Source organism: Zeus faber (genome assembly GCF_960531495.2).
Source record: "Zeus faber genome assembly, chromosome: 10".
NCBI lineage: Eukaryota > Metazoa > Chordata > Actinopteri > Zeiformes > Zeidae > Zeus > Zeus faber.
The window spans coordinates 23,393,590-23,414,672 of NC_137199.1; the positions used below are offsets into that span (position 1 = coordinate 23,393,590).

The window sequence follows — 21,083 nt, forward strand, 5'->3', positions numbered from 1 at the left end:
TTTTGTGTCTTTGCCAATGAAAAGAAGGAGGGATCATGGTCTTTCTCTTCCAAGAAAATCTCAGGCAATCAGAGAGGGTCCCTAAATCTTAGGAGCCCAGATACATTTGTCAAAATGTCACTGGCGGATGATTATTGCAGAGAAGACTACTGCCTGGTCCTTTGTACAGTATGTTTTTCATGCTATTTTATATCAGAAATCTTACATCAGTTTTAAATGGCACCATTATTTATATAGTTTGCACACCTTCCTAACTTGTTCCATGGTTTATTAAGTCTTGCATGTGGTTCCCTCGGTGCATCAACAGTCAATAACAGTGAATAGAACTGGGACTAAAAGCAACAATTCAGTCAAAGTGTTAGGCGGGAGAACGGAAAATACAGCAAGTGCATCGCTACGAGCCACAGTCAGCACTGGGCCTGCGCTCCACATTCCACATACGGAGTCCATTAGGACCTCGACCTGGCAGACGTCGCCGCTTCAAACCAGATTCTCTCTCTTCGCAACGTACGACGGCGCCAAAGCGAATCTCTAGCAGTAACTGCCCTCTCTTTTCAGCCCTGCTTTGTCGCCTAATTTTTTGGTGTTTGAATACGCCTGCGATGCATCCCAAATCAAAGTCTAAAGATTTATTTCTCTCACATTGCACGGTGTACGGCATGTAGTGGAATATTTTTAGGCAAACTCCAGAAACGGTGCAGGGCAGAGTATTACAAATAGAAAAAAATTGAACTTAAAAATGGGATTAAAATAAGTAGTAAGAAAATAAAGAATCTATACACAGCATTTAATGCCGTAAATCAAACATTTACAGCATTCCAATGTGTTCCTTTCGCCATGACGCTAACACTGTACTTGGAGCAGGAAGGAAGAGCGTATGAAGTAAAGTTTTATTCTGTTTACACAATCAATAAACCTGTCATTTCTGTTTCTCGATGAAATGTAACTTCTGCACATAACCCGATGTGCAATTATTACATGTTGATGTGATTCCTACAAGATCTCTAGTCCTACATCAGATATAATACAGCCGGTGATGCTGAAGCTATTCGGAAGTTACGTTGGTTGCCACAGTTGTCTCTCCGTGCTGGTTCTTGGCTCTGCACATGTACCTCCCGAAGTCGATGGTCTCCATGTCCTCGATGGTGATGACGCTCTGGGAGATGCGCGTCGTGTGGCCCATTCCTCTGTTCACCAGCCTCCAGGAGGCTTGGATGTCAGCAGGACGTTGGCCCTGTGGAAATATGCCATCAGAGAAGGACGTGCGCACCAACATTTTTCTCAGTTTTTATTATTGATAGAGCAAAAACCTTTTTGATGCCTTGCATATTATGGCTGTTGCATAGCCAAAGATATTAGTCACAGCTTATTTGAATTACGAGCATCAAGCTGTGAAACTCTTAGTTCCTATCACAATGATAACTCATTTTAATATTAGTTTTATTTTTTACCTGCCCTGGGTATGACCAGTAAAAGTTGACGTCCATGTCCGGTTCTCCCAGGACCGTGCAGGTCAAATTAACCGTCTCACCTCCACTCGCAGATCGATGAGAGGACTCCAGGCTGACGAATGGTGGCCCGCTGGGAACTGTCCGATATAAAAGGCAACATGATTGACCTTTTTTTCGACGAATATGTCAGAAGAATTGCATTCTGGTGTTGTTCAGTATCCGTATTGAAAAAAAACCATTACCCCCTTCCCTCACTGCTAAAAAGCAATCCTGTACAATTATGAAACATTCCTAGATGTTTACCCTCCACATAGAGCAGCTGGTACTTAGTGGAGATCTGAGGCGTGCCCTTGGTCACGGCTTTGCAGTAGAAGACGCCCTGGAACTCTGGGCCGGGGTTCTGCAGAACGTATCCCTTCGTGGGGTCGTAGGTCACCCGGGTCCCGTCCACCGCCACCTCCTCGGGGGGGACCTCCTTGTGCAGGGACACCTTGGCCAGCGGGCTGGTCACACGGCACGGCACCACAGCGGGCTTGTCCGGACGCAGGTAGACGATCTCAAAGTGGATAGCGGAGGGGACGAAAAGGTTGTCCTTATCTGGTTATTGGATGGAAAGAAGCCAAAGGCGTTTTGTTTAAATATGGAACCCATCATGAAAGGAGGTGGTTGGTGGAGTTTTGGAAGGAATTGTCTGCAGTTAGTCCACAGGTTACATGTTTGCAGCGGAGGAAAACAAAAATCCTTCAATGAGCTCTGTCCATCAGTCCTCTAAAGAAGCCCAGCCACTTCCTGCAAACTACTGTTAGCCATTGTGGATGCGAGAACTCAACTAGACATGTTGACACTCTGTCACCTGTGAAGTAGATGTATGAGGTGGAAATGTGATCCAGGTCCTGGGTGCAGTCTGTCCCGTCACACAGCACCACCCAGCAACTGTAAGCCCCAGTGTCGGCAGCAGAGGGCGACGTCAGGATCAGCTGGCTGTACTTATCACTTTGCTTACAGCTGTTTTGGGGGAGGAGGTTTGAGACAAACACACACATTGCGGTCAGAATCGCTCACAACTTCCCAAATCGGCACATGGGTGACAACCGGAGCTGCGCCTGACACCTGAGGCGGGAGTCGTTGTAGGTGTTCAGGTAGGAGGGGTAGGACCAGTCGATCTTGCTGCCTTTGCACCGCAGCTCGATGCTCCTTCCCTGGGGGAGGGTGGTGGTCTCCCCCAGCCTCAGGAAGCGTCCCTTGTCCAGGACCTGAGTCAGCAGGGACTGGCCTCGCCCTCCGCTATCTCTCTCCTTCAGTTTCGGGTGGCGCCCCTTTACCCTTTTCCCCCCCGGCTTGATGCGGTTCTCCCCGACGTCTTTCCTGCGCTTGGCTTGCTGGCCAGCTCCTGAGACGAGTTGTGAGAGGAGGGGATGGATAACAGTAATAATTATAGTGCACCTTCTGTAAATATACTATCATCAGCTTTTTGGTCAGTTTATTGAACTTTAACTTCAAGAGAACGTGTGCTTGGATCGGTGCTGGGTTATGTTTCGGTGTCCGTGTGGAGAGCCAATGAATACTTTTCCGCAGCTGCATCAACAGTAGAACAGGAAACCAGGATGGGCTTTTGACTGGTACAGAATGTCCTGACCTCGGCCCATCTCTCTCTCTCTCTCGCTCCCTCCCTCTCTCTCTCTCTCTCTCTCTCTCAGAATGTCCTTATTCCGAATTTTGCTGGAAAAAACTATTGTGTGTGTATATTTTCTGCAGATCGAGAAGCCATGTTTCCAATACAAAAATTGGCAGGTCAGGACAAATACTCTAGAGTGTTTGAGGTTTTGGTCTTTTATTGTTCTGCAGAATTATCGCGCGTTCCAGGGAAAGGTCAACAATGAGAAGTCAGTTAATTAGAAACACGTGTGGAATCAATCAGAAGCAGCTGCAGAAAGACACAAACATATCTCTACAATTCTCAACCTTGCTGGTATTCTCCAAAAAAACACAAACCGCCACCTCCAAAATGCGATTTGTTAGGATTCTTAAAAAAGTGTGTTTTCTTTTCCATTATGTAGATGAAAACACAGATCCGGGTCTGCACGGAGTGCTCGGCTTTCTCCCTGCACAGATTTTGGCACATGCACTCAAAAGCAAAAAGCCAGATCAAGTAATACTATTTCCATCAGCTCTTTTTTCAATACAATACAGTCAACCGCTCAAAGAAAAAAATATCAACAAAACTCAAAGAGAAGAGCCACTAGGAAATCAACGAGGAACAGGAATTTGTTATTTACCATTCCGGAGCTCCACCCAGACCAGCGCCAGCCAAAGGACGAGCCCGAGCTTCATGCCGTGCGGACGGGACGGGTCGGTGCTGAGAGGCAAAAGGCGTCCCCCAGGGGCTCCTCCTGGGGCCACTGAGGCCAGAGACACCTGGAAAGCTGCTCGAGAGGGAAAGGAGATGTGACCCTGGTGCTTCGCCCGAACTCTGCAGGATCCAGCTCCCCCCCTCGTCAGATCCCCAACTCCATCCTCCTCGAGACACGGAGGGAAGGGGGGGTGGGGGTGTGAGGGGTGGGGTGGGGTGGGGTGGGGGGGAGTAACTCCAGTTCCCACCTCTGCTAAACCCTTTTCTCTCCAGGAGTCAGAGGAGCAGAAACACCACGTTCTCTGGAGCCCTCTGCTGGACTTACACACGCTGATCCTAAAGCGCTTGATCCCGCGCTCCTCAAAGCACCAAGAGGGGAATTCAAAGCCAAAAAGAAGTCCACCTTTAGCTGTTATTTTAGGAGCCATCAATGACAAACACAGTGTTACTGAAAAATACATTTATTAGTGTAGTTAGTAAAAACTGATACTCCATCACGGTGGCTGACATGCTGGGAAAACGACAGTTTCAAAAGAGGCGGCAAAGTTAGTTAGAGAATAGCAATGTTGGTCCTGGTGAGACTATTTTTACTTTTGACCTCTCTTCCATATGCTCAAAACCAAAATGTACATTAAAATCATCTTCATTAGTTTAAGGTTTTCTCAGAGGTTTCAGGGTGATTCTTTTTTTTTTTATCAGTACATTACAGGTAAAAATAAATGGAAAAATATACAGTATGTTTAAGCATTTTGTAAAATAAAGCTTTTGACAGCAACAGAAACATACAAATGGCCCTTAAAGCCCCCGCAGGGTTGTAAACTTTGAATCTGAAACACTGGTTATTAATAAACTCTACAGTTGCAGACCAGGCAAAAAAAAAAAAAAAAAAGGATTTTAAACCAGTAGATATAGTCTGAGAAAGTTTCATTTTCATGACTCCATATGCTTTAAAAACATAGCCACGCTGTAAAACAGCTGTGGCTTATCAGGACATTTTCAAAATAAGTCGACAAACTGTTGCAGAATTAAAATTATATCCAAAACTAAACACAAACAGAACTACAACAGCATCTAACACTCTGACAGAGTACAAAGATTAAGCAGTATGCTTAAGTAATGAAGCAATTCATATTTGCTTTTAAGAATAGTGACAGCTTAAACAAATATTACACATTTAAACAAAAGATATACAAAAGGAAAGTGTTCAGTTGTTGCACTACTGAAATGAACTACAGCGATGTCAGTCAAGCAGATACTAGTGTAAAATACTACTATACCATAGTATACCATTGTGTCATCTAATCTACCCTTTTACCTACAATAGGTTGGCTCACTATACAGTTTATGATTGCCTTGCCATTTAAGAACATACAAAATAATCTGGGTGCAGGGCTTCAATTAATGCCTGTGTGCATTTTCAATATAATTTTCAAGAGCAAACAAACGCTCATAACAGAAATATGGTTTATTTTTATTGCCGATTAACAATTTGCCATTAAGGCCAGGTTTGACATTCTTGTGTTTTTTGTTTTTGTTTTTGATTTTTCCCCACGGACAAACACAAAATGAAAATCGGCACAGTTCAAGGATGTGTGCCCGTCCTCCAAAGGGTAGCAGAGGTCGTGTGCTTAACCCAGCCTGTACAGCACAGCCGGACACAAAGATACGGGAAAAAGCTAAATACTACAGTGAGATTACAAAGTCTGCTCACAGTCTCGTTGGACCGATCTGATTCTAAGAAGAAAAAGGAAAAAAATGGCCGTCGCTCTCCAGTGTGTTACCTGTCTTCTTTCAATCCGTTTGCTCTGCCTCCGTACCCTGCGCAAACATGCGCCGCACGCTGGTCCGACCGGGGAGCGGCAGAGTTCCGGAGGCGGCGGGTCCCTGTCGTGTCCGCTAATAGATAATACTGACGCTGCCCCTGGAGAATGAACGGTGTGAGAATGAGCCACGGGTGGGAAGCAGTCGCGCACGTCGAGGCGGCGTAGCTGCAGCGTCTCCAGGGGGCCTCACGGATAAAGTCCGTGACCGGATCGACCGGGTCGGGTCTTTTAACACCGGCTGGTCTTCTCCGGGCAGATGAACCGCTTCTGGTCCCCGACGCCGGCGTCCGGGCCGCCTTGCTCCTGCTTCTCCTTTGCCGCCGGGCGTTTCTCCTGGGCGGAGGCGGAGGCGCTGCTGGTCCGGCCGGCGGGGGCCTGAAGCTGGCGCTGGCGCTCGGCGCTGTGCCACATGCCGTAGCCAAAGTAAATCAGAAATCCTGCGACATAGAGAGGGGTACGGGATGTGAGACAAATGCTTCGATCAGTCCTTGTGCTGACGCTACGCGGAATAATAGTTTTGGGGAACTGACCCACGGCCATCCACACAGAGAAACGAATCCAAGTATCTCCGCTCAGCTGCACCATGAGATAAATGTTGACAAAGATACTCAGGATCGGCAGGTACGGCAGAAAGGGAACCTGGAGAAACCAGCAGAGAGACCACCACACAAGGCATTTCCCAGTGATTAGTATGATTAAAGTGGTAACTCGTAACATTATTCCGTTTAATAAAAATAAAAAAATCCTATTTGATTTTTCTGTAGCTGCCACTTTTTAAGAAACAGTCATTCAATGTATTTCTGTTATGCATGTGCTCCTCTATGTGCTGTTTCCATTGTTGGTGGCGGGGTCCGCCTTTCCCGGCAAGAATGCAAAGATGGAGTATTATATACCCATATTTAGTTGTGGTCAGTAAACCTGTCGACATGGATGAAAAAAAAATATCCGCACACCTTCAAGACACCAAGAAAAAAAATGTGACCGATCAGAAGAAGGCACCCTCTAGAGAAAAAGAAAGTGACCATCTTGGAACGAAGGCGAGGGTAAACCCGGGTGTTGTGATGAAAAAAATGTCGACGTTTTGAATGGAATTCTGCGGTACTGTGGTGTAAGGGATCTTGTGGATTTGCACTTTAAGGGAACTTCAATCATTACGTATGACGTCATGACTTGAACGTACGCACCATGAATGAAACCTTCTTGCTGGTCTGAGGCTGCCTGCAGATCATGAAGACGCAGCTGCCGAAGATGAGGAGGGACACGGCGAGCGCGGCCAGGATCCAAGCCTCCAGGCGGAGGATGGAGTAGCCGTGGTAGGTGGTGAGATAGCTGACGATACACACCACCAACACTGCGGGTGGAGAACACACAAAAATGACAAACTCGGCATGCCCTCCTTAAATGGCGCAGTATTTATACTGTTTCTGCGGTTACTCTTCCTACCTAGCACACAGACGGCCATGTTGACCACAGAAGAGGAATGCTCGGATGGTGCGGGCGGAGGATGGACGACGGACTGGAGGGCGGAGCCTCCGCCTTTCAGCATGTTGAGGTGGGACTCGGACTCGGTTAATTCACACTCGCCTTCCTCGGAGGAAAGGTGCTCTCTCTCTCCGTTACACGGAGGCCTCTCGAGGGCTCCGTCCGGCTGGTACCTGGAAAAGCCCAATGTCACAGGCCGTCGTTTATGATTTTTGAATGAGTTAAAACCAGGGGTTCAGTTGTGCACGGTGGATGTTGGGTTAGACAAATCCAGTTTATTTTTCTAAACTAAAGTAGCAGAACGCCCATTGGTCATGAACAGAGTTTTTGAATTTCTGAGAATAACCCCAACATGTGCAAAATGAGGTGTTATTATTGCTAAATACTTGCTCACCATTTATTTTTAAAAATGTTGTTGCTTGCCTATTAATAATAAACCCTCCTGCACACTAACATGCTGTATATATCCAAGGTAAGTTGACCTCAAAGCCACTTCCCTGATGTTGTAATTATGACACACTTTGTTTTTCCTGCATAATCACTTTATTTGCAAAACAAGTAAGGTTTGGAGTACACTGGAGTATTCATGCACCAGGGTTGGTCTCGGTACATAAGTTATTCAAAAAATAACTCATGTAACTAGACTGGTTCTGTGGTGATGAGGCGCCTCGTGCGATAGGACAGAAATGTAGATATGGCAGTTTCAGGAATTAAATAAACACACAGCCAGGAGGCCACTCGAACCTTGCACAACAGGAGCATTCAAAGCTAATTCATCATGAGTGCAATGCAGCAACATAGGCTGCATTTAACCCCAGGGCTATATGATGATTTGCATAGTATTTTGTTAAAAAACCCTCTAAAGTCCAAGCTAAATTCGGAGGAGCGTTGTATTTTTGGTGTGGTCTGATATTTATCCAAATATAATCAACTTAACACACTATTACTCCAAAGTGATTGATATATCCATATCAAGGAAAATCACAGCTACATTGATATGCCATCAATCTTGAGAGACACATCTTGCGATACACCTAGACACATCATCAGTGTTGTGTCCTGGGTTCATTAGGTGTCTCGGGTCTTGCAGCAGACACCCTCGCCCAGGCGACCCAGCCGGGATTGATTAAGTGCCACCTTGTGTCCAGGTGGCACTACCTCACCCACGCCTCTCCTCTCCTGATCAACAGCCAACTTGAGTCAATTTCAGCTGCCTCTGTGACCATCTTTATGGCCCTTCGCTTCCTCACTCCTGTGTCGCCCACCATGTTATAGGAGCTACAGAGGGACTGGTTAGCAAACCCTCTGCTCACATTTTTGATGGGCTCACACCTCGCTCTACCCATTGGCACGACACTGCTCCACCAACTCGGCATATTTGCCTCTCTTCCTCTCATTGGCTTCCTCGATGCGGTCTTCCCAAGGGACAGTGAGCTCCAACAGGATGACCTGCTTTGAGGCATCTGAGAACAGCACCATGTCTGGCCTCAATGTTGTGATGGCAACAGTTACCGGTAACTTGAGTTGCTTCCCCAGGTCACCCTTCAGATCCCAGTCCTGTGCAGGTGAGAGCAGGCCAGAGAAGGAGGTCCTTGAAGCTGCTGTTGGCCTCTGACCGGCTCTGATGAAACCGATGGTTTTCTTCACTGGGCGGATGCGCTTGCAGTGGTTAATTCCACTGCAGATGGTGTCGCCGATGACCTTAAGGACTTGGTCATGACACCAACGGTAGAGCCCCTCACCCAGGGCTTTCGAGCAGCAGCTGAGAATGTGCTCCAGGGTCCCTCTCCTCTGGCACTGAGGGCATGCTGGTGACTCAACTTTCCCCCGGATGTGAAGGTTGGGTGGGTGCGGTAGAACGTCATACACAGCCTGGATCAAGAACTTGATGCGGTGGGGCTCCACTTTCCAGAGCTCGGCCCATGTCACATTTCGCTCCGTCACTTGCTCCCATTTTGTCCAGGCTCCCTACTGGCACATTCCAACCCTCCAGGTTGGCACACTCCTCCTCGACTGATGCTTGTACCTACTTTTGGTTCATAGCTCTCCTATCCTTCCCATTCACCTTATCGTAGCATGGTTTTAAGCTACTACCAAAGCCAGCCCTTCCACCTGTCACCGTGACCACCAGTGCACTGTGTCTCAGGCGAGACTCAGCAACCTTGACGGCCTCTACTGCCTTTCACTTCTGACCTGTTCTGACCTGGATTCTGGGCTTGGAGACCTTTGGGTTGCTCAACTCCAGGTATTGCAGGACCCCCTTGTACAGGTCACCCTGAACTCTTCATTCAGGCTGCTGATGGGGAGCTTCAGCATGCTGTTCTTCCCGTACAGGGCGATGTTGCTCAGGCTTCGAGGAAGACCCAACCACTTCCTTAAAAATCGACTGACTCTCCTCTTGAATCCCTCAACGATGGAGATTGGGACTTCATAGACCAAGAGGGGCCAGAGGATCCGTGGAAGAATGCCATGCTGGTATCCAGGCTTTGAACTTGCCTGGAAGGCCTGAACCCTGCTTCCAGTTCTTGATTGGTCGCAGGGATGATGCTGTTAAACACTTTTCCCAGGCTCTTCACTGGTTTCTCGCTGATCGATGGTATCAGGATGCTGCCAACACTGAAGTGGTACTTGTCGACGCTCTTGCCCTTCTTTAGCACCAGGGATCTGGATTTTACTAGCATGAAGCTCATGCGAGCCCAAGTGATCATTTCCTCCAGACCCTTCAGGATCCACCCGCCCCCTGGGACAGATGTAGTTGTCACGGTAAGGTCATCCATGAAAGCCCTGATGGGAGGTTGTCGGACACCGGACTTGGTGAGTGGTCCTCTGCACTCAAGCTCAGCCGACTTCACCACCATGTTCCTGGCGAGCGCAAAGAGGATTACTGAAATTATACATCCAGTGATGATCCCCTATTCGAGCTTGATCCACTCCGATGTTGTAGTGCCGGAGGAGACCCTCAAACTGAAGCTGTTGTAGTAGTCCAGTATGAGATCTCTGAACTTGCCTGGGACGTGGTGGCAGTTAAGGGCCACCTCAACCAGCCTGAACCAGCCATAGGCGTTGTGAGGTCCAACCACAGCACCACCAGGTCCCCCTTGTTCTCCCGGGCTTCCCGGATCAGCTGGGTAACCACGCCTGTGTACTCCAGACATCCCGGTACCTTTGGGATCCCGCCTTTCTGGACCGAGGTGTGGTTGTATGAATTCTCTAGGAGGAAGTCTGTCAGTTGCTTGACACAATGCTGAAAAATATCTTCCCTTCAACACTGAGCAGCGAGATGGTTCTGAACTGGTAGATGGTTCTCTGACTTCTCCTCCTTCAGAATCCACACCCCTTCCGCACACCTCCACTGATGAGCAACCCTGCCCCTCCTCCAGATCACCTTCAGGATTCTCCAGAGCCTGTGGAGTAGCCTTGGGCAGTTATTGTACACCTTATAGGGTACCCCACTCGGTCCTGGGGCTGGGCTAGCTCGTGCCTTTTTGACCACCTCCTGTATCTCCTTCAAGGTGGGCTCCTTTTCCTCGAAGTTCAGGGTTGGTGCGGGAGGATTAATCAAGGACTTGCTTTGGCCCAGATCTTGCTCCCTGGTTGCATCACCCAAGGTGTTTCTGAGGTAGTTGTCAATCTCAGATTTGGAGGAGGTGAGCTGTTTAGTAAACCCAGAAGGGTTAGTTAGAAAGGCAGTCCGCTTCCTGGCCCTCTCCTTCCTCCGCCTCCGATGCCACTCGGCTCTCATCTAGGAAGTGAGTTTTCTTGCGGAGGGTGTGGGCCTGGCTCCCCCTGCGTCTCACCAGGAGTTGCTCCTGTGCGCTGTGACATTTGCACCATCTGCACGCATCCCATTTTGGCCAGGTGGATATTAAGGCTCAATAGTTTGCATCAATAGTTTGGTCAGTATCGTTATGCAGCTTTTAGATAGATCTAAAACACACGATATAAAGATATAAAGAGTATGTTTTTGTATTTTGTGTTGCCGCCAGAAATGTTGTCATAGCACACACTAGAATATATTGATGAACTGTTTTGTCAATATAAAAGTTGTTCATCACGGTCTTGGGTATATAATGAAGTCAAAATAGTTGAACATATCTGATGTCTAAATAAGTAAAAGTAAAAACAAGGTTTTATCACAACTGCTCACAATTTTATTTCAGTTGACCCAAGGTGTGAAATGAGCCATCAGCGCATGACCTAAAAATTCATGGCCCCCTACTGAGGGCCACTAGAGGTGTCAATCTGTAGCAGGCTGGGCCATGTGCATGAGGCTGCAGGCTAGTGGGAGTGGGGCAATGCAAGAAATGTAAGAAATGTTTTTTGTTCTGAAAGATTTATTGAAAACATCACACAAACTATTTACAAAAACTCAAAAAAAAAAAAATGCTTTCAGGTGATGAAGGTCAACTCTAGAACCAACAATCATGTTCAAGTCAAATGAAAATTTGAATTCATGAACAAAATATATATTTAGAGGAGTAGGAGCATGCGGTCTTGGCCTGCTAGCTGGTGTAGGTGCAAGATGATTTTCTGTGGCAGCTTGTAGAGGTGCTCATACTGTAAAAACAGCCAAAAAAAAAGTGTAAGGAAATGTGATATTTACATCAGACATACTGTATCTCTACAGACTATATACATCACACCAGGCAGGGGAATGCCACATATTACATAGAGCTCGCCAGCTTATGGACACACGCAGACACAGTGCAAATTCATTGGAAACATGTCTTCGTTGAGGAAGACTGCATGGCTGTTGTGTGGAAACTTGGAGCGGCGGTGTGTTTGTCACTGTAGCCATAAGTGAAACAAAAAGCTTGTAAGACGCAGGCGTGGGCTCAGTGGAGAGGAGAGCAGAGCTGCATAAAGGCTGCATCAGCTATCGCCTGGACGTGCTGTGCAATGCTAAGCTTGCTAAGCCAAAGAAAAAATCTTAGCTAACTAATGTTAGCTAACTTGACAGTGTTATCGTCACGGAAAACAGGATTCCATGAACGTTCTCTAGCTAGCTTGGCTAGCTACTCATGCACCTAGTACTCTTGCTCGCGAACGTTAGCGTTAGTGAACGGGTGTACAAGACGCAGGAATCATTTCAACGTAAAAAAAAAAAGTTACTTACTCGTCGTCAGGTATTGGGTCCTCAGCTGGGTCAATTCTCATTTCAAAATGCTGTCGTTCTTCCTCTGTATCAGGACATGATGATTTACCAACCCGTCTACAAGTCACAATGACGACGGGCCGCGACCGCATCGCAGCAGGGCGCGCATCATTATGTGAAGCAGCACAAGGACTGAATGGAGAGGGTGTGGATTCGGGAGCCGCGAATCCATTGACATGATAAATAGGTGTTGGTTTGGAAAGACAGAAAGAGAGAACAAATGCAAGGTCTAACTTAACGCCAAATCTTGTGAGGCCGTTCCCGAATGTGTGACCTCTCTAAATATCTTCTTTTTTTTTGCGCTCAAGAAATGTGTGGAAGGCTGTGGAATCCACCAACCTGAGAATGAGGACGCACGCCGCGACCAGGGAGTAGGCCAGCAGCGTTCCAATCGACATCATGTCCACCAGGGCTTTCAGGTCAAACAGGAAAGCCATGATGGCTGAGGCACAGGGAAGAAATACTCATTTTGGCACAAAAAAAACCCCCAAAAAACCTCCAGTAATATAATTGATATGGTAGGGTTGCATGCCACATAAAAAAACTAAATACCACATAAATAATTAGACCACTGATTACACCACATACAGCAACATAACAAAACGTGAACACCCTTGCAATCAGATACTGAAAGGCCAAATGAACGTAGTAGCTGTACCCACAAAAAGTAAAAGCCTGTTGCATGCAGCGCGTCACAGAGGAACCAAACGACAAAAAAAAAAAAACAACTCCCGAGAATGAGCCACCGGGTCTGTTCTTATCGGCGAAACTACGATCGGCGGGCGCGTGTTTTTGCGCCACGCGCCGCAGGTTCTCCCTCGTCCCCCGGCACCTGACCGCGGCAGGGGCCGCTAATGCAGGCGGCGTGGTTCAAACGCGCAGCCTGGGCTTCAGACGCCGACGCACCACGTGGCCCCACCGTCCACATCCACATCCACGCAGACCCGTCCCCCGCCCCCCCCATGCAGAGCCTGTCCTTGAGAGACTCACCCTCATGGGGGGGAAACACCTGCATCAAAGCGTCGAAGACCGTGATCTCTGCAGTTCGCTTCCCCACCCCCACCCTCACCCCCACCCCCGACCCACCGGACACGGACCTAACCCCAGCCATGCGTACTCGGAATTTCTTGGATATGGAGGCGGTTAATCTCCTTTAGGAATGTACAAAATGTTAACGCCACATGTGCCTGACTGCAGTCACTAAGTACTAAATAGTTCCTGTGAACTCATTTTACTGTATTACTACTGTATTACTACGGTATGACTGCGTTACTACTATTATGACGACTACTACTAATTACCACACCGAGCTGAAGATTGTCTGGTCTCATCTAATGTAATTTCATCTATTTTTTACTAATTTAATTGCATATCATATCATAAAACAACATTATATAACAATACGTGACAGCAGAGGTTTGCAGTGTTGATAACTCTGGATAATGAGATCGATTAAAAACTGATAAAACAAAGAAAGATAAAGCGTAGGGAAACTGAGGGCATTCACAACATCGATGCTCGGAGTTGGGGAGCGGAGGGGGGGGGGGTTCCTAAAGCATGAGAAAAACCCCAGAGAAAAAAAACTTCTCCCGCTTTAGGAACAACACCTTCACCGTGTTGGACATGCAGCCGTCACCGACACCACCGTCCACCAGCACTGCCACCTGATCAGAGGTGTAAAGACGTTCACCATCCAGCCCTACAACACCAGGCACAACATCCAGTCCTTGTCTCTTAGGATCTTACCGGCGGTGGCGCCTGCCGCCATGGTGGCTGCCACGGGCGACTGGCGCTTACTCACTTTGGACATAAATTTGAACAGAATGCCATCGCGAGCCATGGCAAAGAGAATGCGCGGCAGAGGGAACATGGAGCCCAGCAGGCTGGGAAGAAGAGGGTGGGAGGTTAAGTAGAGGACAATCTGGAGGGGTAAACATGACATTGGACACCTGCACAACTGTGAAAGAGCCACTGGGAAGCATGCACGTGGACCAAAACTCCTTCCTTCTGATAAACTGTGCAAATGGAGGACTTATCGAAACAAATTCTTAAGAACGAGAAATTCCAATGTGTCTGCAGTTCACATACATTAGCGGGTACATGATGGAGGAGTTGGATTCATCTGCATCTTGAACCGTGTCTCTCACGGTTGCTCGGCGTTACAAGGACAGAGATCTCACCGGACGTTCCCTCGCTCTCACCTGCTACCACACCGGAGGTCATAGTGGCAATAAGTGGGGTCTTCGTCTTAGGATTGATTGTGGCTAAGGCTTTGAAAAGCACCCCATCCTCTGCCATAGCATAGATTACACGAGGCATGGGAAAAATGGAGCCCAGCAGACTGCATGAGACAGCAGAGACATGCAAGGCCAACACGTTAGTCAAGAGCCCCAAGACGCACGCACCCACACACACACACACACACACACACACACACACACACACACACACACACACACACACACACACACACACACACACACACACACACACACACACACACACAGGAGAATGTGCATGCACTGACAAGCAGTATCACAGTAAAATCAAAGTATTGAAACGTGTTTCTTTTCTGTTACTACTATTCCCATAGCCGGTGTATTTTTGGTGCCATTCCATATACATTTTTTAGTTTTTTTCTCCAAAACTCCAAAATTCCTCCAAAGTGGCCCTTGTTAAGGAGAACCATGGGTTGTCCTGACACATAACAGGTGGCAGTACCACGGTATCAAAGGATACGACTGTCTTATGGTCAAAAGACAGACCCAGGTGTGACTGCATTGACAGCAGGGCGGCACTGAGTTCTTATATTTGGGAGAAATTTGATAATGTGCTCATGAATATAAATCAGTGGGTCGGGTGGTGACCGATGTGTCCCATGAAAACAATACGTGACCCACCGCAGTTTTTAGGTACTTTTGGTGCCGTTTCACTCTTTGTTTTCTCCACGTCATTTGGAAGTGGAGAATCAGAGCTTCAAAAGAAGGTGTCGCTTGTGCGAATCAAGCAAATATTTTTAAAGCTCTGGCTTATTAATGACGAGGGTGCGGCAAACTGCTTCTGAGATAATCACCCTCAAAGTTTTACCGAAGGCTCCACGTCTTGTTTACGGAAGTGACGTCAGCTTTCCTTCTTCGTGTGTTAGGCCGCCTACACATCAATTAATCCAGGTGTGTGTACAAAAAATGTAAGATTTAAAAGGTGGAACTCTATCAAAACACTTTCACATTGGTGACTTCACATCACATGGAATATGGAGGAATGATCTTCACCTGGACGCTCCCTTTAAAGGAAACCATTGATCGGCGTTCGCACTGTGCAGCATCTCGGTAAGTGAACTGTGTTTTTAATATTTAACTACACGGTTTAACATTTTTCTACGAGTTATAAATCAAACGCCTTTGAAAATACGTTGAGAGATTAAAAAAAACAAAAAAACACAGAGGAACACGAATCTGGAAAAATCGAATTTTCCTTCCAGAAAGGTTTTTTCAACTTATTTGGCGGCTTATGTGCGACGATGCGGGTTTTGCTGCGGTAGGTCACATATGTTGTTTGGCAACTTAGCGAAACAGAGAATCTAGTCAGAAAAGAAAGACGGAATAACGTCATGCACAAACACTGTTTGGAGACTTGCCATTGGATGTAAGCACATTACCTGACATACATCATGAAGACACAGTTTTCGCCAAACAAAGAGACTTTGCGCACTATTCCCAGCACCACCACCCATCAAGCAACTGAACATCAATCCAACACTAAGACAGACTTATTGTCTGACTCATTATCACTGCATGTTATTCGCCATTATCAGCCGTTTATTTTGCATGCACGTCCTTTAACAATAACTTCCATGTGGTTGTCTCCAATTGATTTGATGTTTATCAATGTCATCATGTAAAATGTATTTAAATATAAACTAAATGGACATAACGACAGAAAGGTGCCTGTTACCTGGTGGACAGCGCACACAGGGAGCCCACAGCCACCACGTATTTGGCCGGACCCCAGCCCACGTACTCGAAGGCCATGGGGAGGGGGCTCTTCTCGTCCAGCAGGTAGTACGGCATCATCAGGGTGAGAGCGGCCGAAACGCCGAAGTACGCCAGGAAGCACACGGTCAGCGACACCACGATGCCGATGGGAATGGCCTTCTGCGGGTTCTTCACCTCCTCCCCTGTGTCTCACACGCACACACGCACGCACACACACACACACACACACATACACCCACAGAGCCGATCCTCCGTCTTAATTCGGTTGATCCGCTTTATTTTATCTCCAAAACGTCTGACAGAGAAGCTGTCAACTGAGGAGGACACGCCCGGTTCACCTGTCGTTGCGATGCAGTCGAATCCGACGAAGGCGTAGAAGCAGGTGGCGGCTCCGGCGAGGGTGCCGCCGAAACCGTACGGCATGAATCCGCCCGCTCCGTAGTCACTGCTCACGTTTGCTGAAAAGGACAGATTCCTAGAAACGCACGCAATAGTTCAGAGTTAATTAAAAGTTAAAAGAAAAAAAGAAGAAGCAGGACAAATCAAATGAAAAATGAAAACCCCATTGTCATAAACCCGATTCCATTTATGCCCCACATCACTGTAACTAATGTTTCCCACTGATTGCCTGACTTGGGGAGGGGACATTAGACTCTTATTTTAAAATATCGAAAAACTATTATTTACGAAGAGAGGAAAACCCCCCCGTGCGGTTCTACCTTGTGACTATGGTGACATTAACCAGAGACTCCTCGGATATCTTCCAGTTGTGCGAGTCTCCTTTGACGAAGCCCGAGATGATGACAAACATCAGCACCAGCACGTTGACGGCGGTGAACACCTTATTCACCCAGGCGGACTCCTTCACCCCGAATGACAGCAGGCCTGGAGGAGGGGAATCATACTATTGTCCATTTGGGAGACAAGTTGCCCTTTAAGTCAGGTATGTGAGGTATATTTCGGGGGAGCTCGTAATTGTAGTAATGTCATACTGTATTGATAGAAAATTGATTGACTGACAGAATAATGCATTCATTGATGCCTTTTTCCCCCCCCCATATAACCTATGCTCACATAACTACTGTAGGAGGGTCACGCTACCCTTGGAGTTATGTCTGTACATTGTTGTTCTCCGGCTCGCGAAGGCCGCACCACACTCCCTTCCCTTCTCCAGTTCGTGTGGAGAGATAAGACAATATGGCGTTCCCACAAACCAGTACTTTCGGTTGCTAAAGTACAGCCAGGTGCGTGAGTTTTAGACATCCTGAACACTCCTTTCTACTCCCAGATATGAACGCGCCCAGACTATCATTGCTTATTTTGAATGAACACACATGCTGCATTATTGCATGGAGGAAACATCATGAAACGAGGGGTGTAGCCCAACTATTTCCATAAGTATATAAGTGTGTAAGAACTCCCTCTGGACAAGTGCAGAGGGACGACTGAAAGGCTGTTACAGAGTGTATCACGGTTTTAATCTCCTATTTTGCAAAATAAAGTACGTTCTCCATAACTTAATGAGGGTCTGCAGTTTGTTCCCTTTTGCAAGGGTCAACTCACTGACAACACGGTGGAACTTCCACTACAGGATCTTCAAAGGTGTTATGCATTAATGTGAAGCTTATAACGAGGATAGCTTTTGTGGTTTGCAATATCTAGCAATCAAATCCTTTACTAATGTAATTGGAAAAAATGACTTTCTACTAGATATTAAAACCAAGAACTTATTTGTTTTGCCGGAGCATTTTTTTTTTTACATTGCATTCATATTCTATTGTTTGTTTACTCTGCAGGTATTAATACATACCTCGGCAATCTACAGGAAAAAAATGTTGTATGTGGCATCATTAAATAATGAAATTTAAAATATTCTATGAGGTGTATTTCTTTATGGGACCCAAAAACAAATCTGGTCATATCAGTCTCATTTAGTCATTGCTTTGGTAATAAACATTTATAAATGGGCCACATGACAGTTTCCAGTCTTTTTTAAATGTTTCTGAGAAAAATCTTGTTGACATCACCCCCCTGTCTGTGTGCAATGTGTGACCCCCATAATAAATTAGTGTCTGGATTTGAAGCAACAGGGAACCACTCTACAGCTGTAAGCTGAAGATTGCCTCCAGGATATTGACAGTTAAAGGCCTTGGACCTGCCAGGGAACTTCATTTTTCGGTAAACGAAAACGAAGAATGCTCTCCTCTGAATCCACTTTCGAAAGAGCCCCCGGGGAAGGTTCTGGACCCCTAGCACTGTTCAAGTTGAGCCGCTCGGTGAAAGAATGTACTAGCCGCTTCCGTGTGGGACTGTGTTACTGCACTGTAGGAGCCTGGGCCCCGTTCTCCAACCTCCCCTGCCCTTAATTATCTTCTTGTTCCGCCATCTTTTATTGGATTAAGCCACAACTGGCTTGCGCCGCTTACACAACTCAGGCAAATGGCCTCCTCACCGGAGAGCAGCAGAATGAGACAAACGGCGAAGAAGTCCGGGTACTGAGCCAAGCCAGGGGAGTTCATGCTGAAGTAGGTTTTGCAGAACCTCTCGATGTGTCCGCCGATCAGCTCGTCGAACGTACCGCTCCAAGCTCTGGCCACCGAGGATGTGCCTGGGAAAGATAAAGGAAATCGGCGACGGCGTTCATTTCTGCAGCACAGAACACGGAAACGATCACGTGGACTCGCGCTCCCGCCAACTCACCAATGACGTACGAGAGGATGAGGTTCCAGCCGGTGATGAAGGCCCAGACCTCCCCCACCGTCACATAACTGTACAGGTAGGCGGAGCCGGTCTTGGGGACGCGGGCACCGAACTCGGCGTAGCACAGGCCGGCCATGACGGACGCCAGGGCGGCGATGAGGAAGGAAATGACGATGCTGGGGCCCGAGTTGCCCTTGGCCACCTCGCCCGCCAGGACGTAGACGCCGGCGCCCAGGGTGCTCCCCACGCCCAGGGCGATGAGGTCCACCGTGCCCAGGCAGCGGCACAGCTTGGAGTCCTCCAGACTGTTCATGTCCACCACCTTCCTCCGCACCAGGGCGCGGCCGAACGACAGAACCCGTGCCAGCATGTTGACACCGACCACTAAAAAGAGAGGAGATGTGGATGAAAATCGGTAAAGAAATGCACCAGCAAGTGGCCAAAACATACTACAGAGAAATTCCCTTTTGTCTGCTTATCTTGGGTAAAATACGAATCCCGGCTATCAATATTTGCATACGCGCTTTCACAGTTATCAACAGGAACATGACTTGAGAAAATATAGGTCTATGGGCGCAGTTTGTTTGGGCTTCACCTCTGAATGTTGGGTGGGGTGATATACACGTGTGTGGAAGCTCAGTGCAGTACTTTGCCACATGGTCGTCACACGGACTGTATGTTCTGAGCCTTTGTCCGGGGTTATGATGCATATCTAAGCACTGAAAGGGCTGCATTCATAAAAGGGGGCATTGGATGTACCCATATAATATAATGGGGGTACATTACAATAACTGTATTCACAAACCGCAGTGTATTCAGTGTACAGAACAATACAAATGAGAAACTTCAAACACTCTTCAGTCTTAAACTGTCTCTTTGCATCAGCATGACTGCCGGGGTGTCGCCTTTTTTTTTTTTTCATCTTTTGAAAAATCAAATTCCATTCATACGAATAAAAGAAAAGCGGATTATCTCTGCGCGCCCAATGAAAAGTTTACAATCCTTGAAGTTTTCCCAAATACCTATTACAATATTTGTGATAGATCAACTCTGACGACCGTTAAGTTGTGCATTGATCTCATTTCAAAGTGTTAATTTTCAAGCCAAAAAAAAAAAAAAAAAAGTTTTTTAAATCATATACACGAATGAATGAGTCATTAACATGACAATCCGGGCTGCGCTGCGGTCCCGACAGGAATATGTTCAGGCTCTACTGGATGAACGGTGCAGAGAATTGTGGACATTTTCGGACATTTTCATCTATCTTCAAATCGTATTTGACAGAGGAACATCAGATATGAAAACAGTCGTAACGGTTAAATGGTGAAGGTTGAGAAGTGGCTGAAAATAATCACATTCCACTTCAGCCCTTATGTTATCGTGAGCAACGCACAACTTCAGCACCTCACGCACACCTTTGTCTTTTCACACGGACCAAAACATTTCCAGGTTTTGCGACAGAGGTACTCACCTTCCTCTCAGGGCGCAACAGTACGGTGAATTCCAAGTTCTGACGCTTTCCAAAAAAAAAAGGTTTTCCAAAAACCCAACGCTCCTCTTCCAAATGACCTCGACGTGTTGCCGGGGCCCGCGGCAGGTCGGCGACGGGAGCGCACCAAAGCCAGGGTCTGTCTGAGCCCCCGGTGAACTCTCTCTCTCTCTCTCTCTCTCTCTCAAACGTTTGCGGCCGTGCTCAGCTCCCGGTCGTCTTCGCCGGCATCTATAATACTTCTGTTACCCCCTCCCCTCTGGCCCCAGCTTCTCTTCATAGGTTCTGCCCCAAGCCGTGTCCCTGGACACCACCACAAGTCCTGCCCCGGCTAATGACTGACATTCCCCTGACGGGGGGGGGGGGGTCGGGTTGGGGGCGGTGGCGGGGGTGGGGTGCAGGAGGGTCGGGGCATTTCGGGTTTATCGTCGCGGCCTCGGGGGAGCTAATATTACACTGTAAGCCCCTGTCCCAAGCCACCCAGGAAGGAGCAGGAATGAAGAAAATAGGAGGCATTCTGGGCGCCCTTTCGGGCATTCATTTTTGATTTCGGGCGCGGACGCGGGCCACATAAATCCCAGCTGCTGGGCTACTTACTGGCCGCTGATAAATGGTTAGGCAACTGACATTAACAAACA

The 21,083-nt window shown here is 47.4% G+C and overlaps 2 protein-coding genes across 2 annotated transcripts; both read right to left on the reverse strand.

Annotated features, from left to right (window-relative positions):
- Positions 1–868: 868 nt before the first annotated feature.
- pdgfrl (platelet-derived growth factor receptor-like) lies at positions 869–3,976 on the reverse strand. The gene is made up of 6 exons (XM_080007610.1): positions 3,728–3,976; positions 2,562–2,841; positions 2,305–2,456; positions 1,755–2,048; positions 1,452–1,588; positions 869–1,234 (listed from the first exon to the last, which is right to left on the reverse strand). Exons 1-6 carry the CDS (start codon positions 3,780–3,782, stop codon positions 1,046–1,048), a joined length of 1,107 nt encoding a protein of 368 aa, XP_079863736.1. The 5' UTR covers positions 3,783–3,976; the 3' UTR covers positions 869–1,045.
- Positions 3,977–4,275: 299 nt separating this feature from the next.
- slc7a2 (solute carrier family 7 member 2) lies at positions 4,276–20,610 on the reverse strand. Its single transcript, XM_080007885.1, has 12 exons — positions 20,428–20,610; positions 18,957–19,340; positions 18,709–18,864; positions 16,976–17,141; positions 16,595–16,731; positions 16,216–16,438; positions 14,008–14,144; positions 12,601–12,703; positions 7,068–7,279; positions 6,809–6,975; positions 6,155–6,263; positions 4,276–6,061 (listed from the first exon to the last, which is right to left on the reverse strand). Exons 2-12 carry the CDS (start codon positions 19,324–19,326, stop codon positions 5,853–5,855), a joined length of 1,989 nt encoding a protein of 662 aa, XP_079864011.1. The 5' UTR covers positions 19,327–19,340; positions 20,428–20,610; the 3' UTR covers positions 4,276–5,852.
- Positions 20,611–21,083: the final 473 nt, after the last annotated feature.

Bases quoted from the DNA above. Each gene is read 5' to 3' on its own strand.
- pdgfrl (XM_080007610.1), bottom strand. From the start codon at position 3,782: ATGAAGCTCGGGCTCGTCCTTTGGCTGGCGCTGGTCTGGGTGGAGCTC. The intron at 2,457-2,561 runs GTGTCAGGCGCA...CCCCCAAAACAG, and splicing joins TACAACGACTCCCGCCTCAG to CTGTAAGCAAAGTGATAAGT. The intron at 1,589-1,754 runs GTAAACATCTAG...TATATCGGACAG, and splicing joins CCAGCTGCTCTATGTGGAGG to TTCCCAGCGGGCCACCATTC.
- slc7a2 (XM_080007885.1), bottom strand. From the start codon at position 19,326: ATGCTGGCACGGGTTCTGTCGTTCGGCCGCGCCCTGGTGCGGAGGAAG. The intron at 12,704-14,007 runs GTAAGATCCTAA...CCTGTGCCTCAG, and splicing joins GGCGGCAGGCGCCACCGCCG to CCATCATGGCTTTCCTGTTT. The intron at 6,264-6,808 runs GTGCGTACGTTC...TGGTTTCTCCAG, and splicing joins GCAAGAAGGTTTCATTCATG to GTTCCCTTTCTGCCGTACCT.